Source organism: Adiantum capillus-veneris, chromosome 30, assembly GCF_014529385.1.
Source record: "Adiantum capillus-veneris isolate H3 chromosome 30, ASM1452938v2, whole genome shotgun sequence".
In the NCBI taxonomy this organism is placed as follows: domain Eukaryota; kingdom Viridiplantae; phylum Streptophyta; class Polypodiopsida; order Polypodiales; family Pteridaceae; genus Adiantum; species Adiantum capillus-veneris.
The window spans coordinates 66,513,218-66,525,966 of NC_140960.1; the positions used below are offsets into that span (position 1 = coordinate 66,513,218).

General features: G+C 42.7%; 1 protein-coding gene across 2 annotated transcripts in view; it reads left to right on the forward strand.

The window, feature by feature from the left end:
• Positions 1-12,749, forward strand: part of HAF01 (HAC13 protein (HAC13)) — a 180,134-nt gene that overhangs the window by 152,593 nt on the left and 14,792 nt on the right. For both annotated transcript variants that reach the window (XM_086507642.1, XM_086507643.1), the window contains exon 14: positions 12,527-12,733. In XM_086507642.1, the coding sequence (XP_086363768.1) occupies positions 12,527-12,733 (207 nt within the window). The remainder of the gene's footprint in view (positions 1-12,526; positions 12,734-12,749) is intronic.

Here is a 12,749-nt window from a genome sequence, read left to right on the forward strand (position 1 = left end):
GCACAGCAGATCGAAAGAGAGAAAGAGAAGGCTCAAGCGTAAGAAACCCACGACTGTCATTTTTTAGGGTTCTTTGTTTTATTTAAGTACACTTATAAGTTGTCTGGTCAAAGTGGCCGGACACTTAATAAAAAATGTGTGTACTCACTTATAAGTGAGTTTTAAGTATAAGTATGTGTACACTATACAAGAAGGGAGGCCACAGGGGGCCTTTACCCCCAACATATAGACTATCTACATCACTCTCTTGTTTTTGTTAAGCAGGAGATGTCTGTTTCGCTTTGTAATTAGAATCTTATTAATAATGGGTTTGCAATACCAATTGTCACTGCTTTGGAAATGTTTAAGGATACAAAGTCTTATGATGTAGACTTTTATCAATGTACACCATTTGCATGGTTTGATTCATTAGTACTTCGTACTTCTATCACTCAATTTTATAAAAATGTTTCGTGTTCTTTTGTTGAACTTCGGGATTCTGACGAAATTACCCTTATCCGAGAAAACATGACTGATTTTAAGGATGTTTTCGGTGATGATCTACCCCCTAACTTGCCGCCTTCAAGATCAGTAGACCATGCCATTGAAGTGGTGGCTGGTAGTCAGCCTTTTTCCAAGCGATCCTATCGGTTTGGTAAAACCGAAGAGGACGAGATTCAGGGACAGCTAAAGGATTATCTCGATAGGGGTTCGTTCGACCCAGTAAATCTCCATGGGGAGCGGGTGTGTTACTTTCTCAAAAGAACGATAACAGTGTGCGTTTTACGTGGATTACAAGGGATTGAATAACCTCACTCTTAAGAATAAGTATCCGCTTCCGCTTATGGATGCTTTGATTGATTGACTCCATGGAGCGTTCTACATAGACCTGCGAGATCGGGCTATCATTAGATACAAATCAAACTGGAAGATGGTCCTAATACAGGTTTCCATTCACGCTATGGTCACTATCAATTTTTGGTCTTGCCTTTTGGTTTGACCAATGCTCTTGCTACGTTTCAGTAGATAATGAACAATCTATTGAGACCGTTTCTCGGCAACTTTGTTGTGGTGTTTCTCGATGACATCTTGATTTACAGCCAAAGTCTATCTAAACATCTTGTACATATACACACTGTTGTCAAAGTACTGAGAACTAAGAAGCTTTATGCCAAAGCGTGTAAGTGCAAATTCTTCAAAAAAGAGTTTCTTTATCTGGGTCATATTATTACTCGCGATGGAATTTGTGTTGACCCTTATAAATTGGATAAAGTGCGAAATTGGTCCCTTCGAAAGAATGTACGCCAAGTAAAGTCTTTTCTAGGCTTTACTTGATTTTTTCGCAAATTTATCAAGGAGTACTCCAAAGTTGCTGTGCCGTTTATGCAACTTTTGAAAATTGAAAGGAGGGGTGAAGGGACCGAAGACTTCGGGGCCTCACCATAAAGGTAATCCTCTTGTTGTCAAGAATTAGTGTCTCGACGAAAGCTTTAAGACTTGGTTACTACTGCACCAATATTGCATATTGTGGATCTTAGCAAGCCATTTGTAGTTGAAACGAAGCTAATGATTATGTGCTTTGTAACAGACTTGGACACTCCAAGTCAAGAATCAATCACGACAGCACCAAATAACCACTTCAAAACAGTTCACAGTTCACAATAGATTTGCACTGGCCCGGCGGAGTTTCGTGCCTAGAGATATTGGCCCCAAAGACTGGTGCCCCTTTCGGTATTTCTTTATGTATAAAATCAATGTCAAAGTACAAGAGAGCGGTTAGGGTTTCACTCTCAAACTCTGCGTCCAGATGCTTTGCAGAGTAAGCCCTCACCGCTTATTTAAAGTTTACAAGGGATGCCCAAAAGCTTCCAAAACAAAAGCAAAAATTCTCTCTCTCTCTCTCTCTCTCTCTCTCTCTCTCTCTCTCTCTCTCTCTCTCAAGAGAGTAAAAATAAGGCAAATCAGCTCTCTCTCTCTCTCACAAACTCCAATTTGCGTCGCTCGTACGGTGACACGTCAGCATGCCATCGCAATTTCCAGGAATTCTGTCCTGTTGCCTAGGGTTAGGGTTAGAGTTTAGGACAGGTTTTAGGGTTAGGGTTTTTGGCAGATTTTAGGGTTTGCAGGTTTTAGGGTTAGGGTTTGCAAATTTTAGGGTGAGGGTTGTAGAATTAGGGTTTTCAGCATCAGTCAAGGCTAGGGTTTCCGGCATGCTCTCGGGCAGACACGTCATCACTTTGTGACACGCTTGGTGCAACATTGTATCAGGACAAACCCCTTGTTGCGTTTGAAAGTAAGAAACTTTATGAGCTAAAATGCGCCATCTAATGTATGAAAAAGAGTTTTATGCCGTGGTCCACGCTTTGAGGAAGTGGTGGCATTATTTGTATGGCTCTATCTTTGTTGCATGGATAGATCGGTACTCTTTGTGCTATATCTGTGATCAGGGTGATCTCAGAGGGCGGAAGGCTAGATGGGTTGAACTTATGCAAGGGTTTGACTTTGAGATAGTCTACATGAAAGGATCCAGGAATTGAGTTGCTGACACACTCAATCGGATTCTTGAGGTTAATGCCTTGTGTATGGCTGAAATCTCGATGGAGTTCTCTCCCTCTCTCTCTTCGAGGGCAATGTCATTCTCATAGCCATTTTGACAAGATATGGAACGAGGTTGAAGTAGGGCGTAACTTGCATACATGCTTGGGTGATCCGGAGACCCAAGCGAGTGGTGCTGGAGAGATGAGATAGAGACAATATTCCATTAAAGGTGGACTATTGTCAAATGGAAAAGTCTACGTGCCGAAAATCGATGAGATTCGACAAAGGATTTTGTTCGATTGCCATGATGTTCCTAGCGCTGAGCACCAAGGCATGCAAAGAACTTTAGCATTGGCCAAGCAATATTTCTACTAGCCAAGGGTGCGCTTCTACATAGAGAGCTATGTGAAGAGATGTACTCAATGTATGTCAATAGGTAGAGTGCCTTAGGAAACCTGACCTGCCACATCCATTGGATATCCCTGATGCCATATGGCAAGAGTATTTCTATGGATTTTATTGTTGGTTTGCCAAATACTAGTCGTGGCAACGATGCCATTTGGGTTGTGGTTAATCAACTCACAAAAATGGCAAAGTTTATACCCAAGAAATCCACAATAAAAATCCATGAGTTGGCGGCTTTATTTATTGATCAACTTTATAAGCTATCCTGAGGATATCGTCAGTGATCGAGATACCAAGTGCACTGGACGATATCGGCGAGATGTGTTTGCTAACCTCTGGACGAAGTTGAGTATGCCGTCCTCCGACCATCTCAGTCCGATGGATAAACTGAGAGGATAAATCAAGGTGGTTCACAACGTACTATACATGGCGGGTATGTACGTATGTATGTTGTTCTGTACATAAATTATTGTAATGTACGGAAAAGTGCTTTACTTTTGTAAAGAACCCTCAATTTATCGAACTTTCTATGACATTTCCAATTAAAAACAAGATCACATGCATTAGCTTTTAGAGACGTTTGAAGACATCTCTTATGTGCCCAAAAGTGTACGGATTGGCTTGAAAACCCTTACGAAATCACTCGATTTATCTCACCAATTTTTTATTTACTTTTTGACTTGTATGGATTATACAGTACGGGCATACAGGTACGGAACGGATCCGTACGTACGTTTTGAAACAACCTTGGGATGAATCAAGCGCTGGAAGACATGTTGAGGGCTTACGTCTCTCACATGCAATCTGATTGGGAAAGGTACTGTCACAAAAATACGGAAGCGTAAACTGACTTTTAATTGTACTTCAAAATACTCAAGAGAATGAGAGAGAGAGAGAGAGAGAGAGAGAGAGAGAGAGAGAGAGAGAGAGAGAGAGCTTGACACTTCATTGGGCACCAGAAGATGGGCTGGTCCCCCCCCCCCCCTAAAGAGGTTATCTTTATTACTAAGGGAGAATCTTTACAAGCACAGGAACGGGGCAATAGCCCGTCCTCCATTGTTTCTTTTTTGCTTCTGACTGAGAGAGTGCGAAAGCTACTCTCTGAATACTGAGAGGATTTTCCCTTTGCTATGAGATCTTGGGAAGCTTTCAAAAACGAGAGTCTATCTTCCGCAAAGCTCAACGGAAGCTCTAAAAAACGAGAGTCTACCTTCCATTAACTGTGTCATTTTATGCATAATCATTCTTGCAATAAAAACAAGGGAGAAACACGCAAAATGCACGCACACATGCTTGTTGTAATTTTCTGCACATAACTTGAAAATGTTACCTGAGCATGTTCCAATGCCGAATTAGAGACCTTTTTCGCCATGGAATCGCACCAAACTTAGTGTACGCGTAGTGTAGGTAGAGAAGAACTAGTTTCTATGAGTGCTTTGCTGAAATTCACCCTAATAGAGGTGATTAGGGGCTGAAAATAGGGAATTTGCAGCAGCTAGGCATGAAAGAAAAAGAGTTTCCTTCTACTTTTTTGCGATGAATCTTCCCCCACAGCAGCTTATGATGAAGAGAAACCTTGTTCTAGGTGATGGAAGCTCCAAGATTCCACATGCACCACAAGGGATGATTCTCTAGCTTCAATGGAGAGCTCCGATGCGTAGTACACGCTCACATTTGGGGGGGGGGGTAGGTGTACTGCCAACCTGTGAAGAGGGGGAGGGAGTGCTCCTAAATAGGCAGGCAGAGAAGGGGACGCGAGAGGGTGAGAGTGAGAGTGAGAGCTAGTTTGCATTGGTAAGTGTGCCACTTGGCACATTTACTTAATAACTTAAAAACCTTTCAACTTTCACATTTAAAAGTTCATAAACTATTAATGAAATGTGCAAATTGAACCACAACTGCACACATGGCTGCAACCAATGAAATGTTAGCTGCTTCCCAGCACAATGCCATACCGGCACCACTCTGGCATTACCTGTTCGCACTTGTCTGGTCATTTGGTCCAGCATAAACATTTAAAAATATTTTAACTGACTTGTCCTAAGGCCGTAAAATAATTCAGGCTTGCCGCCTTAGGGTTACTGTTCTAAGGACCCCATCTCATTCTTGTGCTTGCACTGGCGCGCGTCATTTTCTGAGCCTGAAATCTGAGGTTACTATTTACCCCTTCATTGAAGACCCGATTTCCCAATCACTAGGGCTTCAATGTATTTTCTACTAGGGTCTCCTTGAGGTGCTCTGGCCCAAATTTGGGCGCACTTGAGGCCCCAGAACTGCTAGATCTATTCTCATGTGCACACAACTAATTAGATAATTATTTTCTCGTAAGTAAATTAATTATTTACAAAGTCTGACATTGTTACATCTCTCTTGGTTCTAAACAATTGACCTCAACTGTAGAGCGTCAACATAATTGTGCAAGATGTCTGGGTAGTCCTTTAGATCGGACTCAGTCATCCACCTTGCATCTAAAGGGGTGTAATTCTTGAACTTGACTAAATACTTTCGATGTAGGCTGTCGGACATTAGTTGTCGCTCAGAGTGGTGTATTATCTATTCAGGTTAAAGGATGTTCTCAGTCTCTTCGACTTTTGGACTGGCGTCACTGGAGGAGGTCCAGTATATGGTCGGAGGAGACTTGCATGAAAAGCATTATGGATGCGCCAATGAGAAGGAAAATCCAATCTGAAGGTCACGTCATTGACTTTATCTGTAATCTTGGAAGGGCCGTAAAATCTATGAGAAAGTTTAACAACTTTTCCTTTTCCGACCCGCTTTTTTAATCTAGCTTTGTCAAACCTAAGGAAGACATATTGTCCTTTTTCAAGATTGTGATTCCTTCTGTGCTTGTCTTCTTTTCTCTTCTGTTGCTCTTGAGTACGAAGGATCACTTGCTTTACGTGTTGGTAGGCAGTATCAATATTGCGCACAAATTCATCTTTTGGACTGGCGCCACTGGAGGAGGTCCAACATATGGTCGGAGGAGACTTACATGAAAAGCATTATGGATGCGTCAATGAGAAGGCAAATCCAATGTAAAAGTCACGTCATTGACTTTATCTGTAATCTTGAAAGGGCCGTAAAATCTATGGGAAAGTTTAACAACTTTCCCTTTTCCGACCCGCTTTTTCAATCTAGCTTTGTCAAACCTAAGCAGGACATATTGTCCTTTTTCAAGATTGAGATTCCTTCTGTGCTTGTCTGCTTTTCTCTTCTGTTGCTCTTGAGCACGAAGGATCGCTTGCTTTACTTGTTGGTAGGCAGTATCAATATTGCACACAAATTCATTAGCGGCAAAGATGTTTTCTTTGGTGACCATAATAGGAAGTAAGAGTGGCTTTCCATAAATAATATCGAAGGGAGCTTTACCAGTTAAGGAATGTATGGAGAAGTACTAGGCCTTATTAGCTTTACCAGTGCACACACGAAATGTGCCATCCTTTTTCTGTACTAGCAAGACAGGCGAACAATATGGAGAAGTACTAGGCCTTATTAAGCCCTTCTCCAAAAGTTCGTTAACCTGCTTGAGGATTTCCTCTTACTGCATTAGACTAACTCGATAAGGGGGCTGATTTGGAGGAGAACTTCCTAGGATCAAATCAATTGTATGATCCTCAGGTCGAGAAGGTGGGAGTTCATTTGCAAGTTCATCTGCGAAACAATCTTCAAAACTTTCTAATAACTTAATTCTTTTTTGCTCTAAAGAGGAAGAAAGTTCTGAAGCAGACACATCCCTCTCTCTTGCAAAAATTAAGTACGTTGAAACACACTTTTTCATTACTTTCTTGATTGCAATGTGATTGGCGATGGGGATACGCCAATCATCTGCATTTGCAAGTACAAGATATTGCTTTCTTTTATGATCAAAGGATAAAGTTTTCTGAACATAGTCAAGAATGGGATGCATCTTGTAGTACCAAGGCATTCCCAAGATGACATCACACCCTTCAAGTGAGGCTAGTAAGAAAGACTCTTGATCTTTGTAGCGACCTATAAAGTAAGCTTCCCTATGATTGGTGTAGAATTAGAGTTCTGCCCTTTGAAACCAGATTGTGCTTGAATAGAAACTCCAAAACGGTTAGGCTGTAAATTCAGGTCATGAGCTAGTTTTGTAGAGATGAAATTGTCTGTACTGCCAGGATCAAACAGAAAAAGAGCCCGCTAGTTGTTGATGCTACTCCATGCTTTGAGAAGTGCTCTTTCTTTTCCATCCTTGGTTGTATTCCCCCGTACATCTGGAACTGCATTGGAAGAGGGTGGTTGCAAGGTTTTGGTACGGCAATCACCCTTCATATGTCCAATTTGTCCACACTGGAAGCATCTTCCTTCGTTGATGTAGGTTCTCAATTCAGCAGGACAGAGATATTTTCCTTTCTTGGGCTGATTTGGCTTTGCTTCTGCATCGGAGGCGGTTCTTTTCTTCTTTTGAGAAGAAGTAGAGGTAGGCTGTTCATGGAGAGCCTTGTGCTTGGCATGATAGGTGCTTTGCTCCATCTTCCAGGGAGTACCCTTGTCATGTATTCCGTTATCTATGCGAGCTGATTCCATAAGTATCTACAAGTTACCTCGAGGGTAAAGCTTCATAGCCTTTTGCAAGGTTTCATGCAATCTCGCTTCAAACTTGTGCATCTTCTCCGAATCTTCAATCTTCTTGAATGGAGTGACTTTCAAGAGAACGTCCCAAAACCTATCCACATAGTGTGGAACAGTTTCGTTGTCTGACTGTGAGAGTCCATCCCATTCTTTCTTTACTTCTTCCTAATAGTCTGGAGGAAGGAATTGTGCATAGAACTCCTTGAATGCAGTCCAATCTTGGGGTTTGCGTTTTTCTAGGATCAAGGTTAACCACCAACTGCTAGCGGTGCCTTTCAGGTACATACTGACATGGCGAAGCTTGGATCTTTCTTTAAAGTTCCCTTCTGTAAATGCAACTTCAAATTGGCGGATAAAAGCCAAAGCTTTGTCATTATCACGCCGTCCATTGTAGGTGTCGAATTTTACATCTTTGTCACCTAACTTCGATGTTTTCTGTTTGTGGTGCTTCCTCTTATGGTGCTGCTTCTTTCTATGCTTAGACTCCTTGTGGACAGGAGTCCTTTCCCTTGAATGCACTTCCTGCTGCGACGAATCGCCAAGAAACATGTCTTCTGGAGCGACTATGTCGTCCAGATCCTTCCTGAAAGAAAACTGAGGAGAATTAGGAGGATCCTGCTCTTGAACCTTTGGATTAAACAGCACATGACGTTTTGGAGGTTTCCTCTGCCTCTCGTGCATGCGGGAAGTTCCAATTAAAGGATCTTTCTTTGGTTCTTGCGTCTTTGGGTTCTGCGGGATTTCTTCCGACCCCGTCTGCACTTTCTCCTTCCCTTTCTCAAGGGTATCGAGAATCTTCTGGACTTCTGGATGGGAGAGATCTTTTTGCAACTCTGCCACCTGCTGTTGAAGGATAGAGAACTCTATCTGACGTCTTTCCATTTCTGTAGTCTGCCAAGAGTCGTCAATCCCTTAAGAAAGAGAGAGATGACCTTGCTCTGATACCAATGTCACAAAAATACGGAAGCGTAAACTGACTTTTAATTATACTTCAAAATACTCGAGAGAATACAAGCGAGAGAGAGAGAGAGAGAGAGAGAGAGAGAGAGAGAGAGAGAGAGAGAGAGAGAGAGAAAAAGCTTGACACTTTATTGGGGACCAGAAGATGGGCTGGTCCCCCCTCCATAAAGAGATTATCTTTATTACTAAGGGAGAATCTTTACAAGCACAGGAATGGGGCAATAGCCCGTTCTCTATTCTTTCTTATCTGCTTCTAACTGAGAGAGTGCGAAAGCTACTATCTAAATACTGAGAGGATTTTCCCTTTGCTATGAGATCTTGAGAAGCTCTCGAAAACGAGAGTCTATCTTCCACAAAACTCAACGGAAGCTCTCAAAAATGAGAGTCTACCTTCCGTTAACTGTGTCCCTTTATGCATAATCATTCCTGCAATAAAAACAAGGGAGAAACATGCAAAATGCACGCACACATGCTTGCTGTAATTTTCTGCACATAACCTGAAAATGTTACCTGAGCACGTTCCAATGCCGAATTAGAGACCTTTTTCGCGATGGAATCGCACCAAACTTAGTGTACGCGTAGTGTAGGTAGAGAAGAACTACTTTCTATGAGTGCTTTGCTGAAATTCACCTTAATAGAGGTGATTAGGGGCTGAAAACAGGGAATTTGCAGCAGCTAGGCGTGAAAGAAAGAGAGTTTCCTTCTACTTTTTCGCGACGAATCTTCCCCCACAGCAGCCTATGATGAAGAGAAACCTTGTTTTAGGTGATGGGAGCTCCAAGATTCCACATGCACCACAAGGGCTGATTCTCTAGCTTCAATGAAGAGCTCCGATGCGTAGTACACGCTCACATTTGGGGGGGTAGGTGCACTGCCAACCTGTGAAGAGGGGGAGGGAGTGCTCCTAAATAGGCAGCCAGAGAAGGGGACGCTAGGAAGAGAGAGAGGGTGAGAGTTAGAGTGAGAGCTAGTTTGCATTGGTAAGTGTGCCACTTCGCAACTTACTTAATAACTTAAAAACCTTTCAACTTTCACATTTAAAAGTTCATAAACTATTAATGAAATGTGCAAATTGAACCACAACTCGACACATGGCTGCAACCAATGAAATGTTAGCTGCTCCCCAGCACATGCCATACCGGCACCGCTCTGGCATTACCTGTTCGCACTTGTTCGGCCATTTGGTCCAGCATAAACAATTCAAAAATATTTTAACTGACTTATCCTAAGACCGCAAAATAATTCAAGCCTTAATGTTAATGTTCTAAGGACCCCATCTCATTCCTATGCTTGAATTGGCGCGCGTCATTTTCTGAGCCTGAAATCTGAGGCTACTATCTACCCCTTTATTGAAGACCCAATTTCCCAATCACTAGGGCTTCATGATATTTCTTGCTAGGGTCTCCCTGAGGTGCTTTGGCCCAAATTTGGGCGTACCTGAGGCCCTAGAACTGCTAGATCTATTCTGATGTGCACACAACTAATTAGATAATTATTTCCGCATAGATAAATTAATTACTTACAAAGTCTGACATTGTTACAGGTACCTTCCACAATTAGAGTTTGCCTACAATTGTAGCAAGCATCATGCTACTGGATTTAGCCCATTCATGCTGATGTATGGATTTGAGCCTAAATTCACTATTGCTATTGGCTTAAAGAAAGTCAAAGATTGCCAAGCTCGTGATTTCTTGTACGATATGCAAGAAATGCTCGAATTGGCTAAGGATAGTATAAGGACAACTCATGATCAAGTTAATGCTTATGCTAATCAAAGGAGATTTTCTAGGACTCTAGATGTGGGATAATGGGTCATCTGAAGATACCCAAGGATTCCAACACCATGCGAATTGGAAAGCATTGTGGTCCATTCTTGATCACAAAGAAAATTGGCCAAGCTACCTATAAATTGGCTCTGCCTTCAAATGTTAGTGTACATCCAGTGTTTCATGTCAGCCGCTTTATAGATAAACTAGGTGAAGCTGACACTGTTGTGTCTTCGGGGAAAAGTGTATGGAAAGATATCCAAACTGAGTATATTCCTCGAGAACCAGAGGCCGTTTGGATCACCGTACCTGTCATTCACATCGATGTGCTTATGATGAGTACTTAATTAAATGGAAGGGTCGGTTTGAAAAGTTTTCTACTTGGGACTCAATCAAAGCTTTGAAAGCTTAATATCCCCACTTCATTGATGAGGACATCAATGGCTCTTAAGGGGGGAAGCACGTTATGTCCCGCTCATAGCAAATGTGATCTTTTTATGAAACCATTTGGATGGGTGTCTAGTGTTGGGGCGGATGTACTGTGAACCTGGGCAGTGTGATCGGTCACTTTTATAAAAAGAGGCAAAGCCTCATTTATAGTTATCGACCCCCATTGGCAGAGTGCCAGCGGTTAGCCCATGAGGCTATTAGTGCGCAAGGTCACCTCGAGGAGATGAGGCCAAATGGTATGGGACGCCTAGTCTTACAAGTGCACGCCTATGTCCTCGGATGCTGGCCCCAACACGGGGGAGCTGCTGGATGGTGGATATGGTCGGGTGGTTCGTCTGACGCGTCTCCATACGCGGTCTGTGTAGCTATGAGATCCTTCTTCATATTCATTTCACTGCGACAGTGCAGCTATATTGTAAGAGAGCATAAGCGAAAAAGTAAGGGCAACATGACCCACTACCACCTCAATGGCCTATAGCCTACCACAAAATGATCAATACATGGAATCAAATTGGGTAGTCATGACATAATCCACTGTACTAGCTCCATGATGATGGGGGAAACAAGTTAAACCACTCGACTCAAGGAATCTCCCGACAACACTACCCTTCTCAGTAAGAAATCTTCCATACACTGTTTGCTCTCTATCATGTGAGACTTTGGCCAGACCCATGTCAGTGGTATCAAGCTCTCTCAACATCTCCCAGAGGTGTCAGAAGACTGATTGGCACTGCAATGTCCTCGCATTGAAATCTCTCAAAATCATGCTATCACCGTCTTTGTAAAACTGTAATATTTCCTCATCCAAAATAGTAGAGGTGATTTCCCTTTGGGTGTTGCATAAGGTGACGTACTAGGTGCAAAATAACATATAGCAATATATAGGCATCTACCAATCTCTGGTCTCTGGCTCACCCACATATACCTGGCATGATAATTTTTGCAAGCAATGTGTATCATCGGTTGTAACTGCTCCCTGTAAAGTACACACTCTGCCAGACCCCCATCCCTTGAGCTCTGATCTCGTCTCCTGTCTACTGGCCAACTCCCATCTACATCCACTAGCATGTGGTAAACTCTGTCCAGGTGCCTGATGCATCTCCGAAAAAAATACAATGTCCCTCCCAATAAAGCTGTCCTCAAAGGCTCCTACATCCAATCTCAGAGACCCGTTACAATACCAAGCAGCAATGTTGAGTTTGGTCCCATAGGCCCTGCACCATAATGTGGCACGCCTCTCCATAATCATAGCTTGATCGTCTTTTTAGAAGGCCACCTTCCCTTCTCCCTTGCTGCATTGATGTTTGGCATGACCTCCATCATGTGTTAACTGTGCCAAGGTAAGACCATCTCCTAAGAAGACACCCGTCTTCTTTTAAGTTGGCCTCTTTTTCAAGAATTCCTTCTTTGCTTCCATTGAGGGGAAGCGCAAAATTAGTGCCCTTTCTTTGACCGAGGATATGCCTAAATCTCCTTTCTTTTCCCCTGCCGTCCATGCTTTGGTATGTGTGGGTGCTGTCACCCCCATAATTGCTATAAGCTCCTTCACTTCCTCATCCACATTATCACAGTCTTTAATACCGAATATGCGTTCATGCATGGATCGTGTCCTCCTCCTTTGTTCTTCGTGATAATAATAGGATGCTTACAACACTGACTGAATACAAACTGTGCCCGTGCGCCATGAGCAAGACGAAATCTGTGAAGCTATTAAACTTGTACAACATTTTAAAACTGGTGTCTCACATTGGGCCAGCTCTATTAGGCCTCTACAAGACGTTAATAGAATCTCATTTACACTTGCACAGCTTGTAAAATATATGCATGACATGCAGGGCCGTGGGAGTCTTGAAAGGCTTGAAATCACAGGAGCAGGTGATCCTTCTGGGAGAGGTCTTGGTTTCAGTTATTTGAGAGCTGCTCCAAAGCCACCAAGTGCTACTGCACTAGTGGAGAAGAAAGCGGCTGCAGCACGCGGTGGAGGTGCTGTGACTGGGACAGATGCTGATTTGCGTCGTCTGAGTATGGATGCAGCTCGAGAGGTCAGTTTATTCATCT